The sequence below is a fragment of the Labrus bergylta genome, chromosome 4, assembly GCF_963930695.1.
Source record: "Labrus bergylta chromosome 4, fLabBer1.1, whole genome shotgun sequence".
In the NCBI taxonomy this organism is placed as follows: Eukaryota; Metazoa; Chordata; class Actinopteri; order Labriformes; family Labridae; genus Labrus; species Labrus bergylta.
The window spans coordinates 25,397,278-25,414,741 of record NC_089198.1 but is presented as its reverse complement, the minus strand read 5'-3'; the positions used below and the strand labels follow the sequence as shown (position 1 = coordinate 25,414,741).

At 38.3% G+C, this 17,464-nt stretch overlaps 1 protein-coding gene across 1 annotated transcript; it reads right to left on the bottom strand.

Moving 5' to 3' along the window:
- Nucleotides 1-17: 17 nt before the first annotated feature.
- Nucleotides 18-16,978, bottom strand: LOC136179075 (uncharacterized). The gene is made up of 25 exons (XM_065954222.1): nt 16,954-16,978; nt 15,757-15,886; nt 15,318-15,485; nt 15,004-15,141; nt 14,262-14,413; nt 13,943-14,046; nt 13,657-13,846; nt 12,776-12,907; nt 12,535-12,678; nt 12,305-12,440; nt 11,311-11,461; nt 10,929-11,071; nt 10,457-10,568; nt 10,292-10,355; nt 7,617-7,820; nt 7,283-7,428; nt 7,010-7,128; nt 5,949-6,070; nt 5,726-5,823; nt 5,382-5,515; nt 3,708-3,832; nt 3,106-3,251; nt 2,468-2,570; nt 1,574-1,710; nt 18-1,443 (listed from the first exon to the last, which is right to left on the bottom strand). The coding sequence occupies exons 2-25, from the start codon at nt 15,884-15,886 to the stop codon at nt 1,329-1,331; spliced, it is 3,213 nt and encodes a 1,070-aa protein (XP_065810294.1). The 5' UTR covers nt 16,954-16,978; the 3' UTR covers nt 18-1,328.
- Between the last annotated feature and the right edge of the window lie 486 nt (nt 16,979-17,464).

Genomic DNA, 17,464 nt, shown 5'->3' with positions numbered 1-17,464 from the left:
AGGGTTTATACACATACTGCTGTGAACACTGAACTCCATGTTTATTGTGGAAGGTTTTATTTCACAAGGTTTTGAGGAAAGGATAGTTTGTGGCGGAAACATATAATTCAATCAAGGCCAAAACAGTGTACAGGAGGACGGCCAAACATGCCCTGAGGTTTAAACACGTGACATATTTTATTAAACATTCTTATTAACAGGTCTCTCCACCAATAAATCACAAGTGTCAACACCTCCTCAGAAATAAGTGAAAAAGTTCAAGTGAGCTCTACAAAAGTCAAATGTAGCCAAACCATGAATGCATGAGCAAGAATGTCAAATCTTATACATTTAATCATTTAATTACTGAGAAACTCGCAGACTTTATTTAAGTAACATTTTTAAAGCAGTTTGTTTATTTAAGGATCAGAACACTTCCTACATCAGTGGTCAACTATTAATCTACCCTTAGTGAAAAATAATGTCTTTAAGACTTTTACTTTTATGTTTTATTTGTATTGTTCAAAGTCAAAACTATGTATTCAATATTTTCACACATTTACATAACCACTCAAAAATGTAGTTGCACGGGACAGGTATTAAACGTAATTGTATAAAGCAAAAACACAATAAAAGATGTCTCACGACTAGAAAACTCTCCAGTCTTGCTGGTAACCATGTTATTGAGTAAAATTCTACTGTGTTAGCCTTACAGTGACCAATAGATGACCTGTCATGAAAGAAAGTTCTTACTGTTATACACCTGCAGAAAAATCACACTTACTGTATGTCATTGGATGGTCTGAATACTACATAAACTTCATCATTATGAATACTTCAAGAAACTGACCAAAGAAAAAACATGTTAGTTGTCCACTTTCACTCTTTATTATTTTGCAAATGCAAGTAGGTCGCATGCAATGAACCAGAATCTTGATTTGTTTCTCTCCAAGAAAGTTATCACAAAATGTAGTCATGAAAAGTCATTTTTATAGGTAAAATAGAGAACAATGAAATTTGAGAGAAAAACATCGAACTTAAAGCAACAACTAATTCAAAAAAGTGCCTTGAATAAAAAAAAGACAAAGGTTGTCCCATCCAAACCTCCTCCTTTTTAAAAAACCTTTCATGCTTTATTATCATTATTACTATTTCCAACTCCTATAATTGAAGTATCTTTTTAAACTCTAAAAGGGAAGTTGAACATAAACGTTGACATGATTGTAGGAAACATTAAGAAAACTGAGTATGAACAGACATCAGTTATTTAATGAACATCTCTTCACAAAGCAGAGTTTGCATTTAAGTACTAAGGCGGATCCGCTTTGTTGTTTTTTTTTTATTCAGAACTATTTAATTTGACGTGTTCGATGCTCCATCACCATTTTCTTCATGTCCTGGTCTGTGCTGATGTCGCCCATTTCAAGTTCGTGTCCTTGTCCAGCTAGAGGCTCATACTGGTGTCTGCAAAGAGCGTTTAGCCAAGTCATCTGAGAAAATTCCTTCTTAAATGGTTTCATAAGCAAATGTGTAGTTTTTGTACCTTTTAGCTAACGCACATTGCATTCATGTCAACAGCTGTAAACAAACTCACTGTTTCAGGTGTTCCTCGATGGCCTGGCGTTCATACACCGTGCCGTAGACAGTTTTCACAGGATCAACAAACATCTTCTTGGTGAGTGGACAGATCAGATGTTGGGGTATGAACTGTGCCACCGGATCCACCATTTTCTTTAGAAGAAGAAGATTTACTTTATCAATCCCACAAGGGGAAATTCCATTTTTTAAAAGAAATGAGAGGAAATAAACATTACAAGACAATATGTTGTTAGGAAACAGTAAGGTTCTTCTTCTTCATCCTTATCTGTCTATTTTGTAAATCACTTTGGACTGGTTTTCATGGGGAGAATAGAGAATGGGTTTAAGCTGTGTTTACTGGATTGTACGATAGTCTTAAAGGCACCATTCCTGAGGTGCGCTCAGAGCGGTGCTCTGTCACTTTAAATGACGTAATAAGACAGGTGAAATGGTAGCTGACGGAGGACCCTTATGGACGCCGACTTTGAAGCTGTCGGACTTGACAGCTGACCCACTCCCACAAACTAGTTATTGAAACCAGCCATAACTTGTGAACTAACTACAACAAACAAAACTGAACTCAAACACAAAGCTTGGGCTCGTTGCTCTAAAAGCCGTCCGGTGCGATCAGGCCGCCGGTGGCCTGGCAGACCCGCGTATAGGTGAGCTGACCTAACCTTATGTTTTCCCTGTGTGAGAATCAGTCCTCTCCGTACCTGTCATCACTTGACCTCTCTGTCACACTTTAGGTTAGGGCTAGTTTTGTTGTATGAATACTGTATGTGTAGCTGGTGCTAGCTCGTAACAATGTTAATTTAAAACCTGAAAGACGCACTTTAATGTGTACCATACAGCCATACAAAAAGACAATGCCTCTTAGACATTGACAATTTTATAGGAGACCATTTACTTTTTCCATGTCATCCATTGAGATCCCTGCAGTTTCCTCTGTGTGCTTCCTGGCTTCTCGTTCATACTCTGCACGGCTCGTCATGAATTCCTCTGCCAAAATGCTAGGAAAAAGAACAAAAACATTTTGAAGTTATACACAGTTGTGATGTTATATTTTACAATATGATTGTTCTACGGTCTTGTATCAACACCTCTGCAAAACCAGACGAATGGCATTAAATTAACTTTTTTAATGAGCCACAGTACAAAACCAAATTATTTGTACAATTGGGGCTGTGATTGAGTTTCACTTTTTGACAAACCCATATATTATATATATACTGTGTGTGTATGTATATATATATATATATATATATATCATAACTTTCTAACAGTAAGTGTCAAACTACCATCATCAAACGCAAGGATTAATAAAAACATTCTGATAAGATGATATCCAAATCAAATAACAACTGATGAAATGTAACTACAGATTTCTAGAGGAGGTAAAACTGGTAATTATAAGAACAGACGGAAATCCAAATAGATAAATAACATCCTCATCACTAAATATACAGTATTTCTGGGTTAATAATCGGCTTTGTTATCCACCTACCAGTCACCTCAAAGTGCGATTAAGCATGTGTGTAATCTCACCTGTCCAGAGGATCCTCAGGTTCAGGGACGATGAGCAGTCCATACACAGCTTCCAGGATTTCTCTCATGGTGATGTGGGCGTTGTAGTTGCGGTCAAATATGTTGTGGCAGATGCGTCCCACACTGTTGACGTTGCAGTGGTAGACCTGTTCTCACATTTAAAGAAAACAACTCAAGTGCAAACAGATAATATTACCTCAGAAGTTTTTTTTTTTCAACGAAAAGTGTTGTTCCTCATTCCCCAATTATTATAAATATTATAATACAGGGAGATCCTTTTCCAAGTCTGACGTCTTAAAATATGAGAAAAACCCACAAGCCCAAATAACAGTTGTGATTCTGTAAAAACAAAAGAAATAAAAAACAATAACAAAATTAAGCAAAAAGGGGCACCAGTAGCCTAGTGGTTAGTACGCGCTCCCCATGTACGGGGAGGCTGTAGTAGGCTGTCGGGGTTCAAATCCAACCTGTGTCATTCCCCACTCTCTCCCTGATTTCTAAGACTATCCTGTACTGTCTCTAAAATAAAAGCATAAAATTACCAAAATAAGCCTTAAATAAAAAATTGGCTAAAATATATAATAGTCATTTTATAAGGATACATGTGTGACAAAGCGGACGAGTGGAGGCTTCACTGGGTAGTCAGGACCAAACTGGCAGTACAGCTCAAACACTCCTTTCTCATATGGTGTGTCCGGAGGACCTTGCATGAGAATCTTCCAGAAAGCTGAAGATTATAAACAAAGAGTCAGCCTTGTTGATTTTAGAAGCCCTTAGTCCAGTGGTTCCAAACGTTTTTAGGCCGCCTCCCCTTTAGCAGTGAAAATATTTTCAAGCCCCCTCACCATACACATCAACATACAGTAAACACAGCGTCGCTGACAATCTTTGCTGACAAATTCCTATATTTTTTTGAATGTATCTCAAACATTGGCTGCAAAACGTACAGAAAAGTGTGTGTGTGACAACAAACAACATTGCTGCTCCTATTGTGTCTCCCGAAGAGGCCCTTATGCAGGATGCACGGTGTCACTGTCCTCAATGTAGAGTAAAGGACGACCTCCAATACATAGCTTATGAGGCAACAGCTCGCATTGGGCAGATAGGGAACTCTATGTCCCACCTTGCCCTCTCAGCCACAGGTAGCCCAGGACACCGCAACCCTTATTTCACACGTGGACCTCCTGTCTCAGATGGGGGTCTGGCACCCTTGTTGCCTTCAGCTGTGGGTTTGGCCACTGGGCATGACCCACTGCTGAGAGATTGCTTGATCTCTGTTCGCAGGACTTAAGTGAATGGCAAGGCGTTGTCTACCTGCATGCAGTACGAGGACAGGAGGCAGCTGTTTTCTTACGCATTGCCGTGGCCCCATTGACAACTCTGGGTCGTCCCTAGGGGTCCTGTGACCCACTTCAGTAATCACTGCCTCACCCCCAATTCACACATACTCTGTGCGCGCCGCGGTCCGTCAGCGCCATGGTTTTGCTCCGTCGGACGGCTCGCGCCCATTCACATTGGATCCGTTTCTGGGACGTCAGCGCATCCATGACACATCACAGGAGAACTACAAGATCCCGCGGGAATAAAGAGAAAAACATGCAAACAACATGTTGCTTTGTCTTTCTGAGGATGTATTGTTGTTCATTCAGTGCCTGTTTTGACGTAATGTTGATAAAGTGATGAAAAATACGATCGTGAGTCTGTATATTGTGTTTTATTTTGAAATTAACCGGATGCTCTGTGCGTTTCCTTGTCTGACTTCCTGTCCGGGCTGTCATATTCTGTCCATCTTGACGCGTGCCTGCAGCATACTCCGGCGAAAATAGCGTATTTGAAACGGAGCAGAGAGCAGTGTCGTTGGTGGCACGTGCCGGAGACGGACCGCAGCGCGCCCTGTGTGAACACAATGATTGACTAGAGTGGAAGCTAAGTACAACGTAGTGTGCGGCACTGACGGACCGCGGCGCGCACAAAGTATGTGTGCATATGTGAATATGCTAAAATATATCTGATCATAGAACAGCAAAATTGTGTATAGATTTCATGAATAAGGAACAGTGTATACTGAAAACAACATGTACTGCACAGTACATCAGTACAGCCCCCCCCCCCCCCACCTCCCCCTCTCCAAAAAATCTATCAATTTAGAAAACCAACTTCCTCATGGCCAGCAGACTACAACTGTTGGCTATTGTAGAGTATGAAATTAAGTGCCAACATTTTTACCAGTCGTTTGCCCCATAAAAAGTGAAAAATTAAAAAAGCATGTCACTCACTGAAGTCTGACTCTGAGGGGAAAACTTTGAAGAAGGGATGTGGATCACAGTGCAGACTCTTCAGCTCCTCCAGTATACGTTTGTCCTTCTCCAGAAACCAACCCTGCTTTGTCTCCTTCCTCTTCTTCAGAGCACTAATAAAAGAGATTATGAATAATTTAGAATCAGATGATGTGCAAACATTGTAAAGGCAGAAAATATTAGGGCTGGGAATATTTGAGTGTCTCACGATTTTGATTTTGATTCTTGGTGTAACAATTGGATTAAGAATCTATTTTCAATTTTAAAAAATCTGGATTCATGATTCAAAGTCTATTTTTGAATTAGTCATTTGAATTACTCACCTCTCAGTCACTGTCACTTTGCTGTTTATCTGACTTGGCAACAAAGTCTCTGGACTTTCATCATACCCATGAGTAAGGAAGATGCTTGACAAAGAACTCTATAAGAGGATACATTAATAAGCAAGTTAACTTGATGTCAAGTGTTTAAACCTGTGTTAAAACGATTCCTTTCATTTCCATGTCTACTGAAAGGTTAATAATACCATAATTAATAAATACCAACCTCAGTGATGGAGGACGGGTCGAGTTTCTCCTTCAGTTTCCTCTGCTCCAAAGACAGAACCGTCTCAATCTCAAAGAGCTTCAGACTGTCTTTGGTTGTCTCTGGTTTGAAACAGCAGCCACCTTGAAGCGATGAGCATGTGTGGAAGAGAGATAAACAAGTGTTTAAATAACTGCCGTCATATTATATCTAACACAACTTTTTTAAAGGAGCATTATGCTGACACGAAATGTTTAAAATTGGTACTTCAGTCCAAATTCAAAACATTGGAGAGAGCCGTTTTCCCCCTAGCCCCTCCTCCTTAAAGCCGATGCGCAAGCGGGTTGCCAAGTCGCGGGTTGCCATGTTGCGGACATGGAAGCTTCAGTGTTTAGCCAGCTCTGCATTAGTCTTGAAATGTTTCTGCGCTCTAACTTCTATCCATTTTAAAAAGCATCTCCAATATTTATTCTAGTTTAACCACATTTCTGCTCGTGGAGCTTATTAGAAAAATGCTGAGGCTCTTTAGGTCGGATAGAATCAGTTATATCTGAACCAGTTCTCCTGCCTGCTTCTATCGTTGCAACACCTGTTGGTTTGCTGTGATAACTGGTCTCATATCTGGCAAACCGAGGGGCATCCGAAACTGCTGTGTGGGATTGCCTTAATAAAACCACCTACCTTCTCTGGTCAAAACAAATACAGACCATTCCGGACCGGAATCAAAACTTACTGGTTGTTGCTGCATTGTTATCAGAAAAGCCAGCACTTTAATGTAGCATGTTTTCTTAATGTCTGATGATATAATAAGGTCCTTTTGTCATTTAATTCAGTAGATATCTTACATATTAATCCTTTAAAGTCATTGTTTGGCCTGCCAATTGAGATTAAAAAAAATGTAAGGCTAATTTGTTTCAACAAGTTGTAATGGCTAAAAAACACAGTTGGACACACCAAATCTTCTTTACAACCCCTGAAAACATTATCTAATCATCTGATAAAGGGTCCTTCTGATTTTGTCTTAGTATTCTTAGTTTTCTCACTAACTCCATAATTGAAGCTGTGTTTCAGAGATGTCATACCTGTTCCATTGCTGATTCCATGCAGAATGTTGTTCTCCACATTTCCAAGGAGGATCGAATCCACAATAATGTCCAATTTCAGCAGTTTGACTGTAATAGGGACTGGCTCCATTGAGGATCTACGGAAAGTTTTGAGGCTACAATATCAGCTCCCTTGAAATCATTGTGAAGTCATTAAACTGTGAGCACTGAGAAAATAAAAAAGCAGGAGTCAAAATGCATGTAACATAAGGTTGGCAATAACAAGATAGGTAAGAAAAAAATTACATTTACCCAGAATCATTTCCATCAGTGAGACACATGATGCGGAGTCTACAATCTGGGAATCTCGCCTTGACCTTTTCAAGCTCAGATGCCCCACGTCTCAGGGCGTCATACAGCAGAGTACAGCCACTTGCCTCGATGTTACGAATGTGCTCCTACATAAAGTTAACAACTTAACTTTTCATTTCCATTGGGATTCAAATTTTTTATCACACCTGTGATATATTGACCACATAGTAATTTCTTTATATTTTAGATGTGATACAGTGTTTTGAGAATCACTTAATATGAGACTCTGTTCAGATATGTAGTGCAGAACAATCGAAGACAAAACTGAATTTACCTTGAACTTTTCCAGATTTTCAGTGAATGTGTGGAGAGTCTTCACCATGGAGTCGAATTTCACGAGGCCAATGATATGATGAAAATCATAAGCCATGGTCCTTGTTGCAAAGTTGTCAAAGAGCTCTTTTACAGCATGAATCTTCTTTATTTCGGCACTCTCATAGCACTCTTCCTCCATAGAGGAGCTTGTGTCGATCAGCACCTAACAAAGTTCAAGTCAAAAGTATTTGATAATAAATTGAATTCATAGAGCAACAATTAGAATACAAGACAAAACAGAAACAAAAATAGTTACGAGAGGTTGTAGGCTGTGGTAAACAAATGGAGATGTCTAAAGGGAGGGTTGTTCAAGAGAGTGGGGGCAGTGATAATCTGATGTCCATCAGTCTGTTTATGTAAATGGACTTGGACTCCTGTAGCACTTTTCTAGTCTTTTAAACCATGGACTCTTAACCATGGGGCCACGGCCCAAGCGCCACCTAGAGGGCTGCAAAAAACTTTCAGTTTTGCACCTGTGGGCCGCGGGACTGCATAGGTTATCAATTGACCAGAGAGATATTACTGTTATCCATGAGATGCTCAGTTATAATACCGCTTCCCACCACTTGGTGGCGCTAATGCGTCAGTCAGTTGTTTAACAAGCTACAATAAGCAGAAGAAGACACTCAGCCAGCCGCTGGCTTGTAATGAAAGTTATGGAGAGGTATCTGAAACAAAAAAATGTTGACAAAAGTGGTGCCCCCCCCAAAAGGCTAGATTATTGCGCAAGTATAATCCTGACTTCATTAAGTACGGCTTTGTGAACGGAGGTAACATAATTTTATTTACCAAATTTCCTATTTTTCTCATCAGTTTTTTTTGAAAGTCCCTCCTTTTTTGCTGTAGTAAAATCAAATGATTAGTTATTTTTCTGTTAATTAGCTTGACTTGAGCCTTTAAATTTGTTCTTGAAGCTTGATTTGTTCCATGAATTGTTACCCTGTTCAGCGTCTTGTTGTATGTGCAGGTTTACATACACATGATAAATGAATATCTTCGTGATGATCACATTGTATCATGTCATTTTTTTTCACAAGGTTTTACCTTGTTAAACTGTAAGTGGTGATTTAGTTGAATTGAATTTGAATACAAATCAAACCAAGAGTGAGATCAATTAAAACAATACAGTGTTAATATTTGAATGGGCCCCGGGCCACACGTTCACCCAGGGATGGCAGAGGCTGCTACATAAAGTACACATGTATTCACAGAAAACTGGCATAGCAGCAGGTAGTGGTGGGCGATATAACGATCTTAGATCGTGAAGGATTTTAACGTGCTGACGATCTGCCAAAGCAGAGAGATCATAGAACTGGGCTTATGTGTTTATTCCATCATGCTGCAGTTTATTCTCTTACACAGACGCGTCTCCCCCTTTTTTGCTCTGCAGCGGAGAAAACAAAAACGAAACTTAAAAGTAAAGTCTGCAAAAACAACTCCATCCCGGTTATATGCAAATGTTCTGATATTTTTCCAAATTGACACGCCGTGAGCAGTTAACTTATCTGCATAGTTTGCACAGTTAAGTTTACATCTCAGATAGCGACACAAGAAACCGTTTAACGAGCCAGAGAGACGTAAACAGTCTGCAGAGAGACAGAGTGGAGCTCAGACAGTCAGTCAGTGGAGATATAACCCCGGTGTTTAAAATGTTGTTGTCGGTGTTTTCTGGTCTCTTTCTGGTCTGGTTTTTAAAAGTTACTTTCAAGCTTCTCCACCTGAAGCTCACCTGTTGTGATTACCAAATTTATAGGGATTAAGTTTAACGACGTTACACATTGAGAGTGAGTAACCATGGTGACTGTCTGTCTGTCAATCAACAATGTCCCGCCCCCTCTATGAATTAAACTCTTCTGTCAGTAAACTTACTTTGATCATGTGTCACAGAATGAACACATTCTGTATTATGTTTGATTATATATAAACCAAACTAAAGTTAATCCTAAACTGTCATAAAATGACCAATTGACCAATTCGCCATTGATGTCATAAAAAACAACAAAGCCTATAAACAAAGGCTGCAGGTATATGAAGCTACAAATGTAGGAACTCTGCAGGACTAAAATAGAACAGAAACACAAGAACTTGAAGTCTACATGTTTTTAAATGAATGCATCACTGTGTAAAAATGTTCCTGATGAACATAAAAAGAGGACACATAACTAAATCATAATTTCAAAGTGGTGAGGAAAACCTTCAAATTGTGCATAAATATTGATCAAATTGAGGGAAAGACGTTTCTGTTGCTAAAGATGTTCTGGGTGAGACCTCCAGACCGCCTACAAAGACGTTTTTCAAATAGATTAAACTTGTCAGCACAGTTTTTGTGCATTTAAAAACATTATACAGGGAAATAAGTTTGGTTGAACTGGTCAGTAACTAACAAATTTGCCTAAAGATCAGTATGAAAAAAATGGTGATAAAATCATGATTGAGATTTTGGCAAAAAAGAATTGTGATATGATATTTTTCCCATATCTCCCACCCCTAGCAGCAGGAGCATTTTGGGGTTCAGTGTCTTGTGACATCTTTTTAACTACTACAGGAACAGGAGCTCTGAAAAAAAATTGAGCTGTAATGAAATAATCAAGCAAAAGAAATTTGAAATAAGACATGAAACAGTCAAAGTGTTACCAGTATAGCCTCTGTTGGATTCCTGGTTGTGACCAATGTTCCGTCATCTCTGTGATCACCAGTCCTGTGTTAAACGTCAAATACACAACAATCAGCTCATTGTATCAAAGTGCTCCCTTGATTCTGGGAAACATCAGGTGGATATGAGACACTGAGATACTTTACCTGGCTGCCAACTGATTCACATCTTCTTTTCTGACTTTGCCATTCAAACAATCACGCACTTGTATCATATCAGAGGATCCTTTGCCTTTGTACAGACACACCCCAAGGTTGTCTATCAAAGAAAAATCAAATTTTAAATGACAAATTCAAACATTATGGTATTAAATATCAAAGGTAGTAAATAAAAGTAATGGTATTGTCTTTCATATTGGTCAAGATTCAGAATCATTAACAAACATTTCATCATTTTCTTAGTTGATCCTCAATAATAATCTACTTCATGAAGAAACTTAAAAAAAATGTAAAAACTACCAACTCTGATTACATTAATATAATCCGTACTGAAGTAAAAAAGTATTTCCCTCTGAATGGGCTAATAAAGAAGTAGTTAGTGCCTCAAATTATTCCAATGTACTTTACAAAAGTGCGAAAAGTGCAAATACATTCGAAACACAGAGATGTTATGGAGTACCTTTAGTCAGCAGAACAAGGCGATTCCCACACTGTCCCAGCTCCTTCAAATGAAGAGGCGGGGTCACATTGAGCCACTGATTGGAGGGAGTTTTTAATTCTTCCACCATGCATCCAAAAGTCTTCTCCATATTTATCTGAAAGCTATCATTTAATTGCAAAAGATAGATCTGAGTCAAGGCTCAAGTCTTAATTCGGGGTTTAAGAAAAATACTTTTATCAACCTTCTGATAAATATTGAGTCTCTTGGTATAAGATGTAGTATATATTTGTACATGTATACTAAGTATGCCACAGAATCTGATAAGGACCTGGAAAAACACACAGAAATCTTAAAGATATTCTAATTTAACAGAGAAAAGTACAAATTTGATGGTACAAACTTCTGGCCAATCGTCTTGTTATGGTCGATCCAAAGAGGATAGGTTTTGATGTATGGTGGCAAACTGAGCAAGATTTTTTTGATGTCACTGGCTCTCTGTAAAGATGTTTCTCGCAAAATCTCTTCAGTGCAATTTGGAATTTTCTCCCCGTCTGAGAGGAGAGAAGAATCAGAACAAACAGAAAATATATAAAGTGAAGATGACTGTATGGTTAAATTACTGTTAAGTGGTTTTCAGAACAACAGGACGACACCTTAGGCTGGAGATATACTTGCTTGGGGTACAACACCAGCTGCATAATGAGTGTGATTGTTCACATACTTCATTATGCACTAAACAAGTTAGTAGAGGATTCCTCTAGAGGGCACACCAGAGAGCTCAGGCCGTATGGAACTACATGATGCAGATGTGGATTATTTTGGTCTATCAACTAGTCTAAAAAACTTTCTGCCATTGTTGTCTCCGCTGCTGTGTCAAACACTTACATCCCCTCTGTCTGCCCCTACAGTTCATGTGCGTTCTACATCTTGTGACTGCAAAGCTTACATTTTTCAGGACGTGCAAAGCCAACACTGCAAACAGAAGATGGGGTCGCGAGGCCGCTATCGTTCAAATTCGTACGCGTAGTTAAAAGCAAGTATATCTCCGGCCTTATAGGGTGTTTGACATTAATGAGGTTTCATATTATACATGAATGTCTTTAGGTGCCAGTGAATGCTCATCTATAAAGCTCACTGCAGCCCTGTCCTATGTTCTTCACAGTATTCAAAATATAGCAGTTCATTAAAAGTGATGAAAACGTAAACATCTAGCTGCATAGACCAGACTGCATTTAAAAAAACAACAATTTTGACCTCGCACCTCCTACATTTCCGTTGCTGATTCACAATGATATAAAATGCTACTTGTACTGTAAAGCCTCTCATATTGACTATAAATATAAATTAGTCTGCACTTAGAAAAGGTTGATGACCTGTCATACTTTTTATTTTACCTTTGATTTTCTGGAGAACGTTTGCCTGTTCAAGGGCATCAGGTACTCCAGGCACTCTGACTGGTTCACAGAAACGGCTGCCATCTTCAGACTTAAGAGTGATGAGTGCGTAGTTCTCGTGGTCTGATGTCAGTTTCTGTCAAAATAAGGCAAACAGCTTATGTCAAAAATCTCTAGAATTACTTTTCTTACCCTTGACAAGTTCATATCAAACATTTCTATCATCATACCTGAGCTTCTGATCTGAGATGTGCCCAGCAGTACAGAGAATTCTCAAAGACATCCAGGTCCTCAATGATTTTCTCCCCTCGTTGTGTTCCGAGTTGAGGCAAAAGCTCCCTGAAGAGCACGTACAAGCCTTCAACAACTGCAATCTACAACAAAAATAAGAACATCTAGAGAAACAGCTACTGGTGAAGCACACACAAAGAATAATAATAATAATAACAATTACAAACCCTTATTGTTTACCTTCTGAGTCCTGGTAATAGTTTCATTTCTGCAAAGTAACTGATGCAAACTTTGGGCGAGAGGGTTACATCCAGTCAGTTTTCGTACGCAGGAAATCAGCTTCTTCAGCTCTTCTGTTCCACAATTAGGTTTCTATGTGACAAAAAAATTATTTCACATCATCATTTAGTCCAGAGGGCAGAGTATAATGAATTATAGCAAATGTTTTGCTAGTTTTGCCATCTTTTCAGACCAGTGTTATGACTTCTAGAGCCATGCTTGCAGATCTTTGAGCTGAAGGAACATACCAGCATGTTAACCATAAGGGTTCTCAAAATTGTTCCTTCGATACCTTTTCAATACCATGTTTTAAAACAATCAGTTTTTTAAATGATCAAAAGTAATGGAAAAAGTACAGAAGCTTTAGAAAACCTACAGATTAAGAGGTCAGTATACTGACCTATGGCTGACATGGTGTTAAAGTTATGTTTATGTCTCTTACAAACCGACAGAGAGCAGGAGGAGGAGTCGTCTACATTGCACTAATGCGTTAGCAACGTTTTGGGATAATGTGTAGGACTTTGCAATTTTGGTAATAAAAAGCAAGGAATCACGCAAAATTGGGTGCCGAAGACTTCTATTTTTGTTGCTGTGAAAACAGGTATTAATATCATTTGACTTTTACAAGAATTATATTGATTTTTTTAGCATCACAAATAACTGTTTAGATATTGGTGGTGAACCAACGAACTGTCCAACATTGCCATTCCTGAAGTTACTCTGTTAGTATTGATGATAACATGTTGATAGTGCCTGTAGTGTCTGTGCCATTTTGTATGAAAGTAGTGAGTCATCAAATAGTGCACAGTAGTACTGCTCATGTATCAAAAAGTAAAACTTACTAGAACATGAAGTGAAGACAAGAACACACTGATTCCTTTCTGGGTTTGTTTTACTGAAGGCACAACGTCGTCAATGAAGAATGTCTCATTATGTGGAGTGTCATCCGAAAAGGAAGACAAAGAGAAGTAAACTGTGGACTTCTCTGAGATTTCACAACTCTGCAGGGTGTCACCACCAGCATGTGCACCTCTGTAAACACAAGAGAAGAAGGAAAAGTACATTTAGATAAATAAAATCACAGTTTTAGCAATAATATCAATACTTGAAGTAATAAGTCTAAATTACTTGTAACAAAGGACGTGTGCTGGGATTCCACTTTCATTTGCCAACTTGAGTCGCAGGCTGGTGATGGTGTCACTTTCTAAGTTCACCGACAACTCAAAATCTCCCTGCATGACAATAGAAACACAACAACAAAACAACAACAAAAAGATTTGGTTTAATCCCAGTATGAAAAATGATCAGAAGATAAGACATCAATAAGGGAAATTACTTAAGTAATTTGTGATCCCCTAAATATTTTAGGAGATAATGTCAATAGATTGAGTAATACATTAAAGATATCCATCAATCATGGTTTAATATAATCTGAGTTAAATCTCACCTTGAGCATTATGTGGCAGCGCACCACATCATCTCCATTGGTTTTAGCAATCTCTCGCTTTGGCTGCCATGGAGCCTGTCTCAGGTTTTCTTTTGGTGTAAAGATGGCATAAATAATAGATCCATTTTGAATATGTCTCTCCTTTAAAGACCCTGCATGAAGACATAAACATTTATGTTAATATATTGAACTTGTTAGCAGACAGTTTTCTATTTGTAAATCCAACAGATACAGACAGATGAAACACGTTGTTTGCGCACACCAAAAATATAGTAAAGTTATTTTCAGTGTGCCACAGACTTCTGATTTTTTATTCATGGTATGTTCCTGCCACTGTGAGCACCTGGGAGCGTGTTTAGGTTGTGCATGGGGTACCCTCTTGACCATTTAGATAACGAAATACCTCTAGACTCCTGCGGAAAGGCAAGATGCAGCAAAGCTAAGAGAGCAGAATAACATCGGCTTCAGACAGAGAGAGAGAGAAAGGGAAAGATATCCCTACATCCCTCACCGATTGAGTGATATTAAATAACGGACTATCGAGTGGAACTTTTCAAAATTGGGTTAGGGTTAGGTATACTCCTGGTGTTTGTGTCTGTGCACGTGCCTGGATAAGTGGAGCAGATTAACAACACTTAACACTTTTGATATAAATACAAACCTAATATTAAAATATAGCCTAAGATAATATATATATATGTATTTTTTTTTTAAGTATGTCGACCCCCTGCCCTTTGCTCACAAGTGTTGAAGAAGGGATCGTCTGTCAGGGGCATCCCATCGATTGTGTAGAGACAGACTCCTTTTGCATTGCCGACCTTTTCAAGATGGCTGATCCTTAACATCAGGTCCTCCACAGTGTTTTGCAATGGATCCATATCTGTAATATCAAAGATGACTTTTGTTACAATGTTCTCTGGTTGTCTGCAAAGTCTGCACTATGATCACTGTAACCACGTCCTTTTTCAAACAACACAACACATTATGTGATTAACAACTCAGTGGCGTGTCAAAGTTTATCCATAAATAGTTTATCAAAAGATGTTGTACTCATACCTTTAATTTCTTTTAGTTGAGGACATTTGGGATATGTGTACTTCAGACAGAATGGCTCCAATGATTTCTGCACAGGGGTCACAGTTTGAACTTGGTGCTCTGGAGCTCTGAGTCTTCGAATGTAGTTTTTCATTGCTGAAAAACGGTTCTTCTCTACTTGACTTAAACCTTAAAGAATGCATACAAAAAATTGTCTTTCAGTAACTATGCAGGTTCTTGATTATTGTTATTATAAATCAGACCTTTAAACCAATAGTTTCACAGTACACAGCAGAAAGAAATATATATATATATATATATATATATATATATATATCATTCCATTCACATTTTCTTTTCTATTTATCATATTAATGTTAAATAGATCATGGTTCTTTTCTTTCCTCACTAGGTGGAAAAATAATGACAGTGTTTGTCTTTAGGTTGAGGTTCACCATACCCATGCTGGTTAGATCTTCATCTGTGACACCGTCAAGGAAATCTCTCTCATCCTTCACACCCAACTGGAAAAACTGGTTGTAGTAAGTTTGCAGTCTGAACTTCTCAAGTACATTAAATACCGCACCCATCTGAACAATGATATAAAAAAGACAACATATAATTAAATAATGACATAGTCCTTTTTCAAGTTACAATGTTGTGTCTGTTACAGCTTGAAAAAACATTCACAGTACACATAGATTACATCAGTATCACGTAGTCTACCTTTGGGAAGAAACAATGTAGGAAAATGTTCTGGGTTGATTATAAATGTTTGTGTATGTGTCTTTTTATGGAGTGACAAAGTCAAGAAAGTGTTGAAACATTAGTTTGTTTGCATTATCAAAGACTGTGTTGCTCTACTAGAAAAACTCAGAACACTCAAAGAAAAGTTAGATGATCAAAATGCCACGTTCAGTCAAAACCCGGAAATAGTGAACAAATTGTAACTTTGTTAAAAGTAAAGGGATCACCAAAAACATTACAAATCATCTTGAAGGGCAACATCAATGTTGCTCAAATATGTATGCTCACAAATCCTCTGCCTGAATCTACTAAGAGTAGTTATAGCTATTTAGCTTGTTTTTCTGTCAGATTTGAATGTAACCAATCAACTCTGCTTCTCTGAATTTAATGGGCCTATCGAGATCCTCAGAATTTCCCAACATTAAAAACAATACGAATAACTAACACAATCCTTGTTTTAGATCTTTGAGGTGCACCAGCAAGCATATTTTTTATGCACCTGCTGTTGGTGACGCACGTCATGCAATGTCACATTGGGTGTGTTCGATAAGCACACAGAGAGGTGATCTCTGCCAGGTGTTAATGTCAAAAATATAATGGCACTTACAAAATCCAGTTAGGGCCCAAGTAGCCTAATATCGATTGCTATTATCACGTCGGTTGGTAAGCTATATCAAATCAGGGATTCATAAAGATAGTGTTGTTTTTTTATCTACCAAAATGTGTTGTCAAATGAGGTCCATGTAAGGGAAAGTAAAAAAAAAAAATAGGTTACCATTGAAACAACCTTGAAATAAAACTATTAAGTTAGGCTACTTTATGTTGACGCTCACTTTTTTTGGAGTTCTGACGGTAAAGTGCAAACTAATCCATAATTAAAGATTGAAAGAGTAAAAAGGAACAATCTTACCTTGTCATGTCAGCGATCTGGTGACACTAAACCTGTTTAACTATTCCTTTCGATTTAGTTGAGGCTGTGACTGAGAATGAAAATGAAATGTCAGAGGCAGCCTTATGTACACAGCCCCAGCCTAATTTAATGGACGCTGGGTTAATTTGCTTACTGTTCATTGTAGGCTACAGGGCACAGGGTTTTTCACTGTGAAATTCCTCATCTCTAACGCTAAACAAATATCTGGGTCACGTCAGTTTTTGGTCATAACCATTGCATATAAGTCTAGGTATATGTATAAGTACTTAAAAGTAAACATCACACAAAAAGTAAGGACATTTGTGTTTGAGAGATTATTTATTTGTTGCAACAATGCTTCTTGGCAATACATCTGGAAATCCTTATTTCCCTTTTAAATGGTGCAACATTTGTAAGGAACATGCATTTTTGGGATAAGCAACAGAGCTGAGTATGTGAGTTGCGCCCATGAAAAACTTGGAATGCATTTTGGAATGCAATTCCAATTCTA

Excerpts from the sequence above, each read along its gene's own strand:
- LOC136179075 (XM_065954222.1), bottom strand. The coding sequence starts at position 15,886 with ATGGGTGCGGTATTTAATGTACTTGAGAAGTTCAGACTGCAAACTTAC. Across the intron at positions 6,071-7,009 it reads TGGAATCAGCAATGGAACAG|GTGGCTGCTGTTTCAAACCA; the intron begins GTATGACATCTC and ends CATCGCTTCAAG. Across the intron at positions 3,833-5,381 it reads CCCCTCAGAGTCAGACTTCA|CTTTCTGGAAGATTCTCATG; the intron begins GTGAGTGACATG and ends TATAATCTTCAG.